The sequence below is a fragment of the Ruditapes philippinarum genome, unplaced genomic scaffold (genome assembly GCF_026571515.1).
Source record: "Ruditapes philippinarum isolate M1 unplaced genomic scaffold, ASM2657151v2 ctg941_1_1_1_1, whole genome shotgun sequence".
NCBI lineage: Eukaryota > Metazoa > Mollusca > Bivalvia > Venerida > Veneridae > Ruditapes > Ruditapes philippinarum.
The window spans coordinates 25180-39727 of NW_026862330.1; the positions used below are offsets into that span (position 1 = coordinate 25180).

The following is a 14548-nucleotide window of genomic DNA, read 5'->3' on the forward strand; positions in this document are numbered from 1 at the left end:
AGTTGGGAGGGGGAGGGGGGAAGAAGGAAAAGTGGGAGGCAGGAGGGAGGATTCACATTTATTTAATTTTTTTATTGTATGAAAATTTCAACTATATTGGCATGCATAGATTAAGCATGATCTATTTCATTCCTTAATAATCTTTCTTCTTGCATGTTTGAAAGTGTTACATAATATGTTAATATACATTAACATTATGTACATACTGATTTCTAAGTGTATATATACATGTATATTAGTGTATATGCTTTTATCTTTCCTTTGATGTTATAGATGTCATTCCATATTATATACTATTATAATATAGATATTGTATAAATGTAGATGACAATATTCTGTATAGTAATTTAGTTTGATATGAAGAATGTAACATTATATATCAGGAACAAAACACAATTCTTCCATTTACTTTCTTCTTAGAACTATTCATCAGTTAATCTTATACATTTTATCTTTTTTTCTCCTTATTTTCTTTTTTAGTATTCATTTACTTCAGATTTCAAAATTTCCTGTTATCTTGAATTTTCTTATGTTTGCATTAATTGCTTATAAAAAAACTTATCTTTACAATCCTCTTTATAGATAAAATGTCTAAAAATGTTGCATTATTTTCATTTTGTATTATTAGAAAATACACTGTTACATGTATTTATATCTGCTGTAAAATCTGCTTGTTTAAGCGTCATTTCTCTTTGTGCTATGAAACTGCATATTGCATATTCAAAACTTCTAGTATCATCTCTATTTAAGACATGTATAGCTAGATCTTTCTTATATTGTTTTATTGGGTAGGTATTGTCACAAATACTTGATCACTTTTCTCTCTCACCACTATGGCTTCAACTCTTTAACTGATTTTTGGATTCTTTTATTTAAAGAAACTATACAGCTACCTTGAACAGATGGTTGTGGTTCTACTCAAGTGCCTACAAGCTACTCTGGCGCCTACTTCCTATTCCACCGCCTACCAGTTACTGCGCTGCCTACCAATGACTTGCTTCACAGGTGCCTTCTAGCTACTCAGGTGTTTGCTAGCTACTAAGGTGCCTACTGGCTACCCTTAGGTGCATGCTAGCTACTCAGATGCCTGCCAGCTACTCTGGTGTCTAGTAGCTACTAAGGTGCCTACAAGCTACCCAGGTTACCCACTCAAATTTCTTGCAAGCTACTCAGGTGTCTTAGCTTCTCAGATGCTTGCTAGCTAAGTCAGGTGCCTACTAGCTACTCAGATTTCTACAAGCTACTCAGGTGCCTACAAGCTACTCAGGTGCCTACAAGCTACTCAGGTGCCTGCTAGCTACTCAGATGCCTGCTAGCTACTCAGTGCCTACAAGCTACTCAGGTGCCTACAAGCTACTCAGGTGCCTACAAGCTACTCAGGTGCCTGCCAGCTACTCAGGTGCCTACAAGCTACTCAGGTGCCTACAAGCTACTCAGGTGCCTACTAGCTACTCAGATTTTCTACAAGCTACTCAGGTGCCTGCCAGCTACTCAGGTGCCTACAAGCTACTCAGGTGCCTGCCAGCTACTCAGGTGCCTACAAGCTACTCAGGTGCCTGCCAGCTACTCAGGTGCCTTCAAGCTACTCAGGTGCCTGCCAGCTACTCAGGTGCCTACAAGCTACTCAGGTGCCTGCCAGCTACTCAGGTGCCTACAAGCTACTCAGGTGCCTGCCAGCTACTCAGCTGCCTGAAAGCTTCTTGGTTAGCTACTCAGGGGTCTGCTAGCTACTTGGTTAGCTACTCAAGGGTCTGCTAGGCCAGAAATAATATGCAGAGAGATCTCTCTCCACCAATAAAGCTAGGAAGTTCCCAAAAGACCTCAACAATGTTGGTGTCACCTAAAAACCCAACTAGATAAAACAATGTTGGTGTCACCTAAAAACCCAACTAGATAAAACAATGTTGGTGTCACCTAAAAAACCCAACTAGATAAAACAATTTTGGTGTCACCTAAAAACCCAACTAGATAAAAAACTGAACATTTTACCTGCAAAGATGCAAACATAAAAATATTTATGATATTTTTCAGGGAAGGATGACGTGTTTGGAGAGAATATATGTAAATATGACACGGTGGGTAAATCAAGCTGTAATGTCCGAGCACTGACATATTGTGATCTTCACAAGATACACAGAGATGATCTCCTCGAGATACTTGATATGTATCCCGAATTTGCTGAACAGTTTGTGAAAAACCTTGAAGTCACCTTTGACCTTAGAGATGTAAGGCTAGATTCTTTATTTTTAACCATTTGAATACACAAAGCCCTTTTATCAGTTGATTAAATATGAATTTTGGTTGTAGTAAAAATCAGAATAATGTTACAGTTATAAATCAGTCCATTGGTGTTGACAGAAAAAGAGATTTTTGAATTATTTTCTTGCACACACATGTAAGAAAGTATTTTTGATCTAAAGTAAATCATGTGTGCAGTTATTGACAGCATGTTTTTATGTTCAGAGAATTGCAGCTGATAATGTTAAGCTAATTTTGGTCCCAACCTTTTTTCTTTAACTTTTTGAACCAACCATTTTGTATAACTTCTGGCAAAACCCTTTTGTATATCGTATGAAATGCATATTAGATGTATATATTGTGAGTGGAGTAAAATAAGCACTAAAGAAGACATGACATATGTAATGAGTCATTGTTGAATACCACTTACTTCTAGAAAAATATGCCATTTGACATAGAGTTTTACACAATACAATAATACAATACACTTAAACTCATAGTAAGAAGGTCACAATACATAAAAAATGTCACATGGTTGGAAAAAATGTAAAGCAATACAATGATCTTTGCAATGCTTTACCAAACAATACCTCAGTCTACTGGTGTATTTTACAATTGACTAGTTATATATTCAATGGTTCGTCAAAAGAAATTCTCTAAAAAGACATGTTCCTGATCCAATTACACAGAAAACCTTGGCGGGCGATGATGAGGGGCACTTGTCGTCATTCTGGATAGGACGTGGAACTGATGAAGAAGAAGCTGAGCCAAAACCTCGTAATCTACGAAAACGTAGGGCTAAAACAAAGTCCAATATTGAACCTGCAGGTATGTCATTTCTTTGTCCCTCTTTATTATCCCCCGTCGAAAATTTTCGGCGGAGGAAATTTTCGGCGGAGGATATAGAAATAGTCTCCTTCCGTCCGACCGTCCGTCCTTCCGTCCGACATTTTTGTCCGGAGCATATCTCTAAAAGTATTTGAGTTATCAACTTGAAACTTCATAGGTGGATAGACCTCATTGAGGAGGAGTGCAGTGCACAAGAATGATAACTCTACCTTGCATGATTTTTGAGTTATTGCTCTTTGTTATTTTTCAAAATTGATTTTTGTCCAGAGCATAACTCCAAAAGCCTATGAGATATTAACATGAAACTTCATAGGTGCATAGATCTCACTCAGGAGGTGTGCAGTGCACATGAATGATAACTCTACCTTTCATAATTTTTGAGTTATTGCCCTTTGTTAATTTTCATACCTAATTTTTCACCTGAGTGGAGCATAACTCAAAAAGTGTTTGAGATATCAACATGAAATGTCATAGGTGGATAGATCTTATTGAGGAGGAATGTTATATGTGGATAGACCTCATTGAGGAGGAGTGCAGTGCACAAGAATGATAACTCTATCTTGTATGATTTTTGAGTTATTGCCCTTTGTTATTTTTCAAAATTGATTTTTGTCCAGAGCATAACTCCAAAAGCCTATGAGATATTAACATGAAACTTCATAGCTGCATAGATCTCACTCAGGAGGTGTGCAGTGCACATGAATGATAACTCTACCTTTCATAATTTTTGAGTAATTGCCCTTTGTTATTTTTCATACCTAATTTTTCACCTGAGTGGAGCATAACTCAAAAAGTGTTTGAGATATCAACATGAAATGTCATAGGTGGATAGATCTTATTGAGGAGGAATGTTATGCGCAAGAATGATAACTCTTCCCTATACAATTTTTGAGTTATTGCCCTTTGTTTTTTTTCATGCTATTTTGTCCAGAGCTTATCTCAAAAAGTATTTGAGGTATCAACTTGAAACTTCAAAGGTATATGGATCTCATTGAGGAGGAGTGCAGTGCTTAAGAATGATAACTCTACCCTGCATTATTTTTGAGTTATTGCCCTTTGTTATTTTTCAAAATTAATTTTTGTCCAGAGCATAACTCAAAAAGCCTTTGAGATATCAAAATGAAACTTCATAGGTGCATAGATCTCACTCAGGAGGTGTGCACTGCACAAGAATGATAACTCTACCTTTCATAATTTTTGATTTATTGCCCTTTGTTATTTTTCATACTTAATATTTCAATTCAATTTTTTTCTCAAAAAGTATTTGAGGTATCAACTTGAAACTTCATAGGTGGATAGATTTTACTGAGGAGGGATGCAGCACACAAGAATGATAACCTACCCTGCATTATTTTTCAGTTATTGCCCTTTGTTATTTTCAGCCATCAGTATTCACATAGGTTTCAAATCTGTAATCACTATAGCCATCAGTTTTCATTACCAAAAGACCTCTTAAAATGAAATTATTCTGTTCTACTACATATACATTCTTCCAATGAGCAAACACATTCGGCGGGGGATGGCCATGTTGACATGGCTCTTGTTACTACAGTAGAACTTAGGTGAGTCGAAGTTGAAGGAACTTGCGTTTAAACTTCGACACATGAGGACTGCGACTCATGAATCGGTCTCAATTTCATAACAAAATTTCGACCCATCGAAAAATTCGACACATAAAATTTCCACTCATAAATAGGTTTTTATAAGGGGAAAAAATCGGGACTTTCATTTTACTTGGACACATCGAGAAAATCGACTAATCGAAGTTCGACTCATAGAAGTTCTACTGTATATTATAACTTTTAACTTTTATTCCAAGGAAAAACTTTCAAACTAGTATCAGTCTGTTATCGGTCTTTATTTGTGGGTATACCTTATCCACTAATTTAGGCTAGCAGACAGTCAAAACCAGAACCTTATAGCTTCTTAGTTTTGATATTTTGATTCTGAAAATGTTGAAGAACCTATCCAAGACTTAAAAGCATCACTGTGACTAGTAAATTTAGTAACAAATTTCGCAAAAGTTTGACATTTTGATCATGAAAATATTGATGAACTTATCCAAATATATGGCAAGTTAATTTAGTAACAAATTATGCAAAAGATTTTTGAAATTATGTTATATGATGTGTTCATTTCTGCTAATATTTGATAACTTCTTAAGCCATTTTATCAGTTATGTACAATTCATCTTGCACTATTTCTTTAGTAAGAAAATGTTTTGAAAAGAAAACAATAAATCATTTAGCATTTATTATTTAGTCACAATACAGTAAATGTCAAAAAATAAGCAATATACTTTTATTTAGATGATGAAAATGAGAACTATCATTTCCGGCCAAGACGTGTTCGTAGAATGCGTCGAAGTGTCGAGCCTGGTCCGACAGTTTCAATGTCATTTGAGGACACATCCGACGAGGATTTGCGGCAGAGTGGCGTAGGAATACTAGAATTCTCTCCCTTGAAAGCCGGTATGGATGTAACTCCGGCTAATCTCGATTTTGGTCCCGTACATCATCACCACCATCATCATCATCACGGCTCGAACGAAAATGAGAGGAAAAGATCGACCGGGTTCTCTACAATCACTGGTATGTGTAACAATGTCAGCTGTTGACATTTATTATAAGATTTCTTTACATAAATGCTATTACAGATTTGTTTACTAGAGTGGTCTTTCTTTCTCAAAGCCACAATGTCATTGATTAGGTTGGTCAATACAGAAGAAAATGATTCATAATTTATTTCATTGAAAAAGAATTTATTTTTTAGCAGGACTTTTTCAAAAAAAAAACTTTTTTCAGTCATGATGTGCCCATGACCATACCTTAAATATGTTAATAATTTTTCAATTTCTCAATTGATTATCTTCATACTTGGACGCAACAACCATCTGGACATGACCTTAAAGTAGCCAAGTCCGAGGTTATAAAGATATTTTCTTATCTCACACCCAGTTCACAGGTATTTAATTGGTCAGAAACTGGTAAAGAATGTACATTGACCAATCAAAATTCTGGTTACACTAGACTGAACTCTGCATTTCATTAATTATCATTTAGCATAATTTATTGGTTTTCAGGTGCTTTAACAAGTGTTAATCAACTTGTTAATTTCTCAAGTTGTCGAGATCCAAATAAGGACACAGATAAAGCCCCACTGTTACAGGAATCTGTCACACCAGAAATACAGGTATGCATGTAATATTTAAACAAAATACCTTATAATTAATCTGTAGACTGTAGCCAGCTGCCAGTGACTGAATCTACCAATGTGACCAGGGAAGACCAAGATCAGCTGGCACATCCAAGCTATCTGATCATAATCCGTACTGTTTGCTATTTAGGCAGTACTTATTTTAAAGTTTTCCCTATAAATGATGAATGGTTTTGTCCGGATTGAAAAGTCCTTTAAGAATATTTAGTGCGGTAAGAGTTTTTTCAAAAAAGGAGAAAATGTTATTTTGACTTAAGAACACTGTGTGCATCAGTTTGAATTTAAGCTTGCCATTTGTGCTTGTTGGCAATAAGTTGAAAAAAAAAATTGTTTAGCCTTATTTGCTGATTCAAGTAATTTGCTTTGAGAAAAGGAAAATGAAACAACGAAATGGGTCATAGGGCTGAACCATTTTTGCTTATAGACTGTTAACAGTTAGTAAATATATGATGTTTTAGTATTTTATAAGAAAGATGAAAATACCACTTTGTACTGTTTGCAATAATTTTCATGACAAATTATTTTACATTGAATGCCATGAATTACCTGATTAGCATGAAAAATGCTATAAATCCATTATAAAAACATCATAAAGAACAGGTTTGCATTTCCTTCAGAGGAAAAAAATCATATTTACTTCTGAATCTTAATGTGCTTTTAATGTAACAGAATGATTGATATATATTTTCAGCCAAAAGCTACATCAAGTTCAAGTGTTCCAAAATCCACGTCCAGCATGACATTGCCCCTATCAACTCCCTCCAGTCATTCCCAGTTTGAAGATGGTGTTGTTGGAGCTCGCGTCTCGGTCCACTCAACAGAGGGTGACCACCAGGCACAAGGTTCCGGGGATGTAGAGAAGAGAATAGAAATGATGTCTAGGTATGACATTCTTTATGCTTTATTTATTTTGCGATTTTATCATCATAAAAGTTTTATAATCCTATGACCATGTTACTAAAGGAAACAACTCATTCTAAAAAGATAGCCTTCAAAAATATTACTTACAGAGTTATTTTCCATAGGTATGCATTATACTCTATGTGTATGATTCTCCAACTAGCTAATATACTGTTGTTGTAAATAAACCATCATCTTTTGAGGTAAGAGGTTAAAGGTTAGAGCAGCAGAGGACCCTAATAATTTTGTTAGTGTTGAATCTGATGAAAACAGCAGAATATTTTTGTTATTATTTATTAGACGGTTGGATCGAATTTGATAGAGTATTAAAATGTTCTCACAAATTAGTTACACTGATGATAAAAAAAACAATGTTTTATTATATGCCCGAAAGGGCATATTATGTTATACCCCCTGGCGTCCGTCTGTCCGTCCGTCCGTACGTCCGTCCGTCCGTTAGCAATTTGGTTTCCGGAGCATAACTTAAGTTCCATTTGGCCCACAATGTTCAAACTTCATAGGATGATTGTCCATATTGGGTAGAAGACCCCTATTGATTTTGGGGTCAAAAGGTCAAGGTCACTATGACCTTAAAACTGAAAACGGTTTCCGGAGCATAACTCAAGTTCCATTCGACCCACAATGTTCAAACTTCATAGGATGATTGTCCATATTGGGAAGAAGACCCCTATTGATTTTTGGGTCACAAGGTCAAAGGTCAAGGTCACTATGACCTTGATACTGAAAACAGTTTCCGGAGCATAACTTAAGTTCCAATTGGCCCACAATGTTCAAACTACATAGGATGATTGTCCATATTGGGTAGAAGACCCCTATTGATTTTGGGGTCAAAAGGTCAAAGGTCAAGGTCACTATTACCTTATAACTGAAAACAGTTTCCAGAGCATAACTTAAGTTCCATTCGACCCACAATGTTCAAACTTCATAGGATGATTGTCCATATTGGGTAGAAGACCCCTATTGATTTTGGGGTCACAAGGTCAAAGGTGAAGGTCACTATTACATTGATACTGAAAAATATGTTTCCACGCATAACTTAAGTTCCATTTGACCCACAATGTTCAAACTTCATAGGATGATTGTCCATATTGGGTAGAAGACCCCTGTTGATTTTGGGGTCAAAAGGTCAAAGGTGAAGGTCACTATTACCTTGATACTGAAAACAGTTGCCGGAGCATATGTTAAGTTCCATGTGGCCCACAATGTTCAAACTTCATAGGATGATTGTCCATATTGGGTAGAAGACTCCTATTGATTTTGGGGTCAAAAGGTCAACGGTTAAGGTCATCCTTACTAAAAAAAAAAATACTTTCGGGCATATAATGCTCCGCCTAGCGGTGCTCTTGTCTCAGATTGAGTCAGTGGCCAAGCGGTAAATCTTATTCCCATGAAAGTAATTGCCCTTCATTATCGTGAATTCAATTCTTGCCAGAAACTTCAAACTCTTTTATTTGAGGAAGATTTCCAGCTGTTTATTAATAGTTATGGTTCTTTGCACCAGAGATCATATTCAACCACTAAATGTGGTAAGTCACCATAATTTTGACAGTGACATAGTTGGTGTGACTTAAACTTCAACAAAAAGTAAAGAGTTCATGATTATTATGGAAAAAAAGTTTTTCATGTTTATTTTTATTCCATCATCATCATAAAACAATGTATTTACTTGCTCTCTTCAGGCAGCTGACAAGATTAGAACAGAAGCTGAGTTCAGATATAACTATGATACTGTCTATACTTCAACATCAAGCTCAATCTAACACACAAGTTGAGGAGGCAGGCCACAAGGGCGAGGCCTTACAGGGGGCGGGGTCTGAGGGCAGACCTTACTCCTACACACAGTGTATCGATGAAGAAGACGAGGATTGTTGTGATAATTCACCCCTAGTTCAGGTCTGTTGTATTCTAAACATGTTTGATTCTCATAATTGAACAGTGATTTTCTCTGATCTTAAAAACCTGCAATCTGCTTTAATTGTAGTATGGAATAGTCCCTTTTTTTTGGGGACAATTAGGGCTGTCATTGAATATTGCAATATCGATGTATCATCGATTTTCACCATCCAATACAATATCAATACACACTTCCAGATATCAATACACTAAGCTTTAAAAAAATTAATTCTGTAATTTAATATACCTCTCTTATTTGCCTAATAAGAGAAGTCACTTTTTCTAGTACTTTAAACTCCATTTTCAAATGTCAGTGACAAAAATAACAGAAAAAACAAACTTTCTGTTAGTTTGAAGTATTCATAATGTCTTATAGAAGCATGCATAACACCATAATCACAATTTATGATATACATTTACATTGTAATTGTTTTTCATTGCATTACTGTCAATGTCAATATATCGATATATCGTCGATATTTGTCTCTCGATATATCAATACAAAATTTTCCATCAATGACAGCCTAGGGACATTGCATTCAAATTTAAAGGGACTTATATAAAAAAAGTAACGAAAATTAGTTACCAACTATAAATGGTTTTAGATTTAAGGTTAAACGATGTTTATTTTAAGGAGAAATAAAATGTAAAGTAGAAGATGTTTTAGCCCTAAATAGTTGGAGCTTTATTTATTGAATTCATAAGAAATACAAAATCTTTATGGTTATTTAGAAATAGATCTATTTTTGAATTTGAATCAGTTTAATGTATTTGTTGTTTTTTTAGCTCACCTGTCACAAAGTGACAGGGTGAGCTTTTGTGATCGCTTTTCGTCCATAGTCCGTCGTCCGTCCGTAAACTTTTGCTTTAAATGACATCTCCTCATAAACCACTGAGCCAATTTCATCCAAACTTCACAGGAATGTTCCTTTGGTGATCACCTTTAAAAATTGTTCAAAGAATTTTATTGATTTTCCCTATATGCATATAGTAAAAACTTAAAAAATCTTCTTTTAAAGAACCCAAAGAGCTAGAGCTAAGATATTTGGCATGAAACATCTTCTAGTGAGTGTCTACCAAGTTTGTTCAAATAAAAGCCCTGGGGTCAAAATTGGCCCTGCCCCGGGGGGTCATTGATTTTCCCTATATGCATATAGTAAAAACTTAAAAAATCTTCTTTTAAAGAACTGTAAGAGCTAGAGCTTAGATATTTGGCATGAAACATCTTCTAGTGAATGTCTACCAAGTTTGTTCAAATAAAAGCCCTGGGGTCAAAATTGGCCCTGCCCCAGGGGGTCATTGATTTTCCCTATATGCATATAGTAAAAACTTAAAAAATCTTCTTTTAAAGAACCCAAAGAGCTAGAGCTAAGATATTTGGCATGAAACATCTTCTAGTGAGTGTCTACCAAGTTTATTCAAATAAAAACCCTGGGGTCAAAATTGGCCCCGCCCCGGGGGTCATTGATTTTCCCTATATGCATATAGTAAAAACTTAAAAAATCTTCTTTTAAAGAACCCAAAGAGCTAGAGCTAAGATATTTAGCATGAAACATGTTCTAATGGGTGTCTACCAAGTATGTTCAAATAAAAGCCCTGGGGTCAAAACTGGCCCAGCCCCGGGGGTCATTGATTTTCCTTATATGTGTATAGCAAAAACTTAAAAATCTTCTTTGAAAAAACCCAAATAGCTAGAGTTTAGATATTAAGCATAAAACATCTTTAAGTAAATATCTACAAAGTTTGTTCAAATAAAAGCCCAGGGGTCAAAACTGGCCCTGCCCCAGGGGTGTCATTGTTTTTAACTATATGTGTATAGTAAAAACTTAAAAAATCTTCTTTTAAAAAACCCAATGAGCTAGAACTTAGATGTTTAGCATGAAACATCTTCTTATGGGTATCTACAAAGTTTGTTCAAATAAAGAAATAAAAGCCCTTGGGAAAAAATTGGCCTGGGGGGGGGGGGGGCTATATACAGGTGAGCGACCTCAGGGCCATCATTGCCCTCTTGTATGATTTAGTCAATTTCTTTGCCACTGCTGTGTCCACTGATTTGTATATAGTTCAAAAATGGTTTATGACTTTGAAAACACCTAGTAGCAGAGCAAAATTCTGAAGGGTATCTGTTACTTTTGTAGAATAAAAGATTTTGTATGGAGTGCACATGTTGTAAATGGTGAAACATTTATTTCATTGTATATATTTTATTTGAATAAATGTAAGGACTGGTATGTAAGCATGGAAAAAAGTAGTTCTTTTATTTACATTGACTGTGTTATGCTTAGTAAGCTTGCAGCCATAATTCTTTTTTTGCCTTATCAAAATATTATTCAATTTTTTATTGAGAATATACATACAGTAATAACAAAATATTTTGTTGGATTATTTGTAGGTAAAACCTGGCAATGAGGGAGACATGAGTTGTGACTCACCATGGCAACGTAGATCAGGTGACACCACCCCATCTCTTGTTCCCGCCTCCACAGGGGGCAGTGCACCATTCAGCAGCCAATCAACAACGCCATTCCTTAATCTCAGCCAGTCAGATTCCTTTTCACAAATTGACTCCAGGTCTCCTTACATTGACCAATCAGAGCAAGTGAAACAAATTAATGTTAGCCCTTCTGAAACTCCTTTATGTGAAGATGACACTCAGCTAACAACGGTGTCTGAAGATCCAACTTGTGATGACTTTCCGCAGAGTATAGCCTGCGATCCTCTGTCAGAGAAATTTTGACTTGTCTTGTGATCACGAAAGTGAGTCGAATGATCCAATCGTGACACAAGATCTTCTCGAGGACGAGGACGTTAACTACGATTCAGATGACGGATTGTTATGTAACGAACAAAAGGAGCCTCAGTCCCAGACTATACAGTCACATGGTGTATCACATGACCAGAGACATAGGTCACATGACCAATCAAGTGATGACAGACTATTGTCACATGATGAAACTGACCAATCAGCAAACATATCTGTAGAAATAGAAGGAGAAAACATTCATAGAACAAAAAACACGACAGTATAGCAGTGTTGAAATAAAAGTAGTTTATTAAAACAGCACTAGAATCATGAAATCAACACATCATCAGGTCTATACTTGTTATAAATGTGATCTTAGTGTGAAATCTGTGCTCATTAGAAAGGGAAGGCTCCCGTTTAACTGTTAAAAGTCGTGGAGTTGTAAGTTGTCCGAAACTTCCAGTCTGGCATCAGTGTAGAATATATTCATCTTAGTTGTCATAGAGATCTTCAATCCATTTAACATTCCCAGATATATATAAAGTAGTTAATGTAGAGAAAAAAAGAAGTAATTGTTATAATGATTAAAAAACACAGTGACAATGTTTTATTTTCACCATGAATTTAGTTTACTTGAAGGAAATGTTGCATGCATAATCTATATAACTATTAGCTCACTGAATATCTTATGTCAAGGTCATTTAAAGGAGCTCCACTGAGGTCAAAAAGACTAAAAACATAACATTCAAAAGTCTGACATAGGTCAAGTGAAACACTTAAAATGGAAAAAAATTGTGAAGAATAAGGAAGAAATATACTCAGAATTAAATTGAATATTTATTTTTTTTGTGAAATATTTAGCCTGCTTTAAGTGAAAAGCACTGTTCACATTATGCTTTTCATTTTTGGGTCATTTTGCATAATATAAATTATTATTCTGATGGAAGAATGATCTAAAAGTCTGCCAACAACATATTGGTCCAGACCTACATCAAATGTACACAAATCTCGGAAAAATATTTCCAGTCCCATCATGTGTGAAAAAATGTCAGTGGAGTCTACTTTAATCAGTAGCCTGGTAAATTTAAATTACATACAGACAAATATTTAAACTAATTTGATTTGTCCTTGTTCACATTTAAGTAACAAAATATTACTTTGATTAACAAAATATGAAATAATGTTAGAATAATGTAATGATGAATTAATTTAGAAAAAAAAATGTTATTGAAGTAATTTTGTATTTATTCAATTTTTGTTAAGTTTTGATATTTTAATAGGAAATGATGTTAGTTAATTGATATAAGATTTTGTATTTGATTATTGTGCACAATTTCAGCATTATAGTTTAATTTTCACAAACAATTTGCAGCATTATTTTAGTCATGTGACTATACCGTGTGACTTTTTGTGATCTGCATGAAGCAGAATATCAATACAAAAGACGGTCAAGATTTTATTTTCTGCCTTAACTTTTTCAATCAGGGACTGTTTTTAGGGCAAAGTCAGGTAAAAAAATTCGCCGAAAATATTTCCACTTCACCCTGTTTAACCAGTGAGCAGGGGGTCGAACGTATAGCGGTGCGATACTCCTTTAAGCGAGGTGATTTCATGCGATACGCCCTAATGGCGGATTTACCTGTGTAAACACACGTCAGAGTGAGTGTTTTTTTATTAAGTATTTCATAAATCTTCGATTACAATTGCATATTTTGTATTGAGGATGTGAAGATAGGACCAACACACATTTCATCAAAATTACAGAGGCCTAAATTCATAACTAAAAAAGTTATTGAAGGTAAACTGACGGCAACTAATTTTGGGTCGGTGAATAAAATCGCTTAATGCAAGCTTATATTAATATAGTTAATTTCTTTTTCTTCTTTATTCTATAAGAGTAATCATAATTGAGTTGCATAGCAAGTACTTTTGTGCTCCGATATACATAGACGCTTACTGGTCAAAATATTTATGTGTACGCTGGATTTTGGTGCGATAAAATAACTGTACGCTGTTAAAGGTTCGATATTTTTCATTATCACATCTGCTGTACATGTTTTCCTATGATTATACTAAGATGTCTACCATATATTTGCCCGTATCCGGAATTCTGAAATCTTCTTCTTTCCTTAAAGATTTACTTGAAATTAAAGTTTTGTATAACCATCTATACGAGAAGGAATTTGACCAAAATATGTAAGAATGAATTTTAGAAACCTATTAAGAAATCTTGTATAAATTAACTCACTTTCAAAGCAGAACATTTCAGAAAAATAGCAGTTAATACATGTATGTTATATAAGGGCTGTTTTACTTCATGAGGTTCTAAGATCGTTTGTACATGCTGCTGTCAAACTGATATTTTTTCATATTATAAATAGAATTGAACATTTCAAACAACCTATAAAATACAGTGAAAGTACATTTCACTGCTGTTCTAGAGATAGAGACTGAGAACCAGGTGGTAAAAATCTTTAGGTGGTAAAATTCTTTTCTAAAATGTTGCTTAGAACAGGCTATTTTTGTAGTGCACATAATTGTGGCCTGTCAGGAAAAAACACAAAACTACAATTTCAAAATTCAGTCAGTCATTGGACACCAAACAGCTCAGTGTCTTTCTTAGGAACAGCTGATGCTCACATGTGCAAATACACAGTTGTAAATGTTGCAGAGCAATTAAAACATTAC

The 14548-nt window shown here is 35.0% G+C and overlaps 1 protein-coding gene across 1 annotated transcript in view; it reads left to right on the top strand.

Moving 5' to 3' along the window:
• LOC132718679 (potassium voltage-gated channel unc-103-like) overlaps positions 1 to 13414 on the top strand; it is a 37503-nt gene extending 24089 nt beyond the window's left edge. The window contains exons 8-14 of the mRNA XM_060702393.1: positions 2032 to 2225; positions 2928 to 3066; positions 5397 to 5678; positions 6170 to 6279; positions 6995 to 7185; positions 8904 to 9117; positions 11510 to 13414. Coding sequence (XP_060558376.1) covers positions 2032 to 2225; positions 2928 to 3066; positions 5397 to 5678; positions 6170 to 6279; positions 6995 to 7185; positions 8904 to 9117; positions 11510 to 11854 — 1475 coding nt within the window. The 3' untranslated portion in view covers positions 11855 to 13414. The remainder of the gene's footprint in view (positions 1 to 2031; positions 2226 to 2927; positions 3067 to 5396; positions 5679 to 6169; positions 6280 to 6994; positions 7186 to 8903; positions 9118 to 11509) is intronic.
• Positions 13415 to 14548: the final 1134 nt, after the last annotated feature.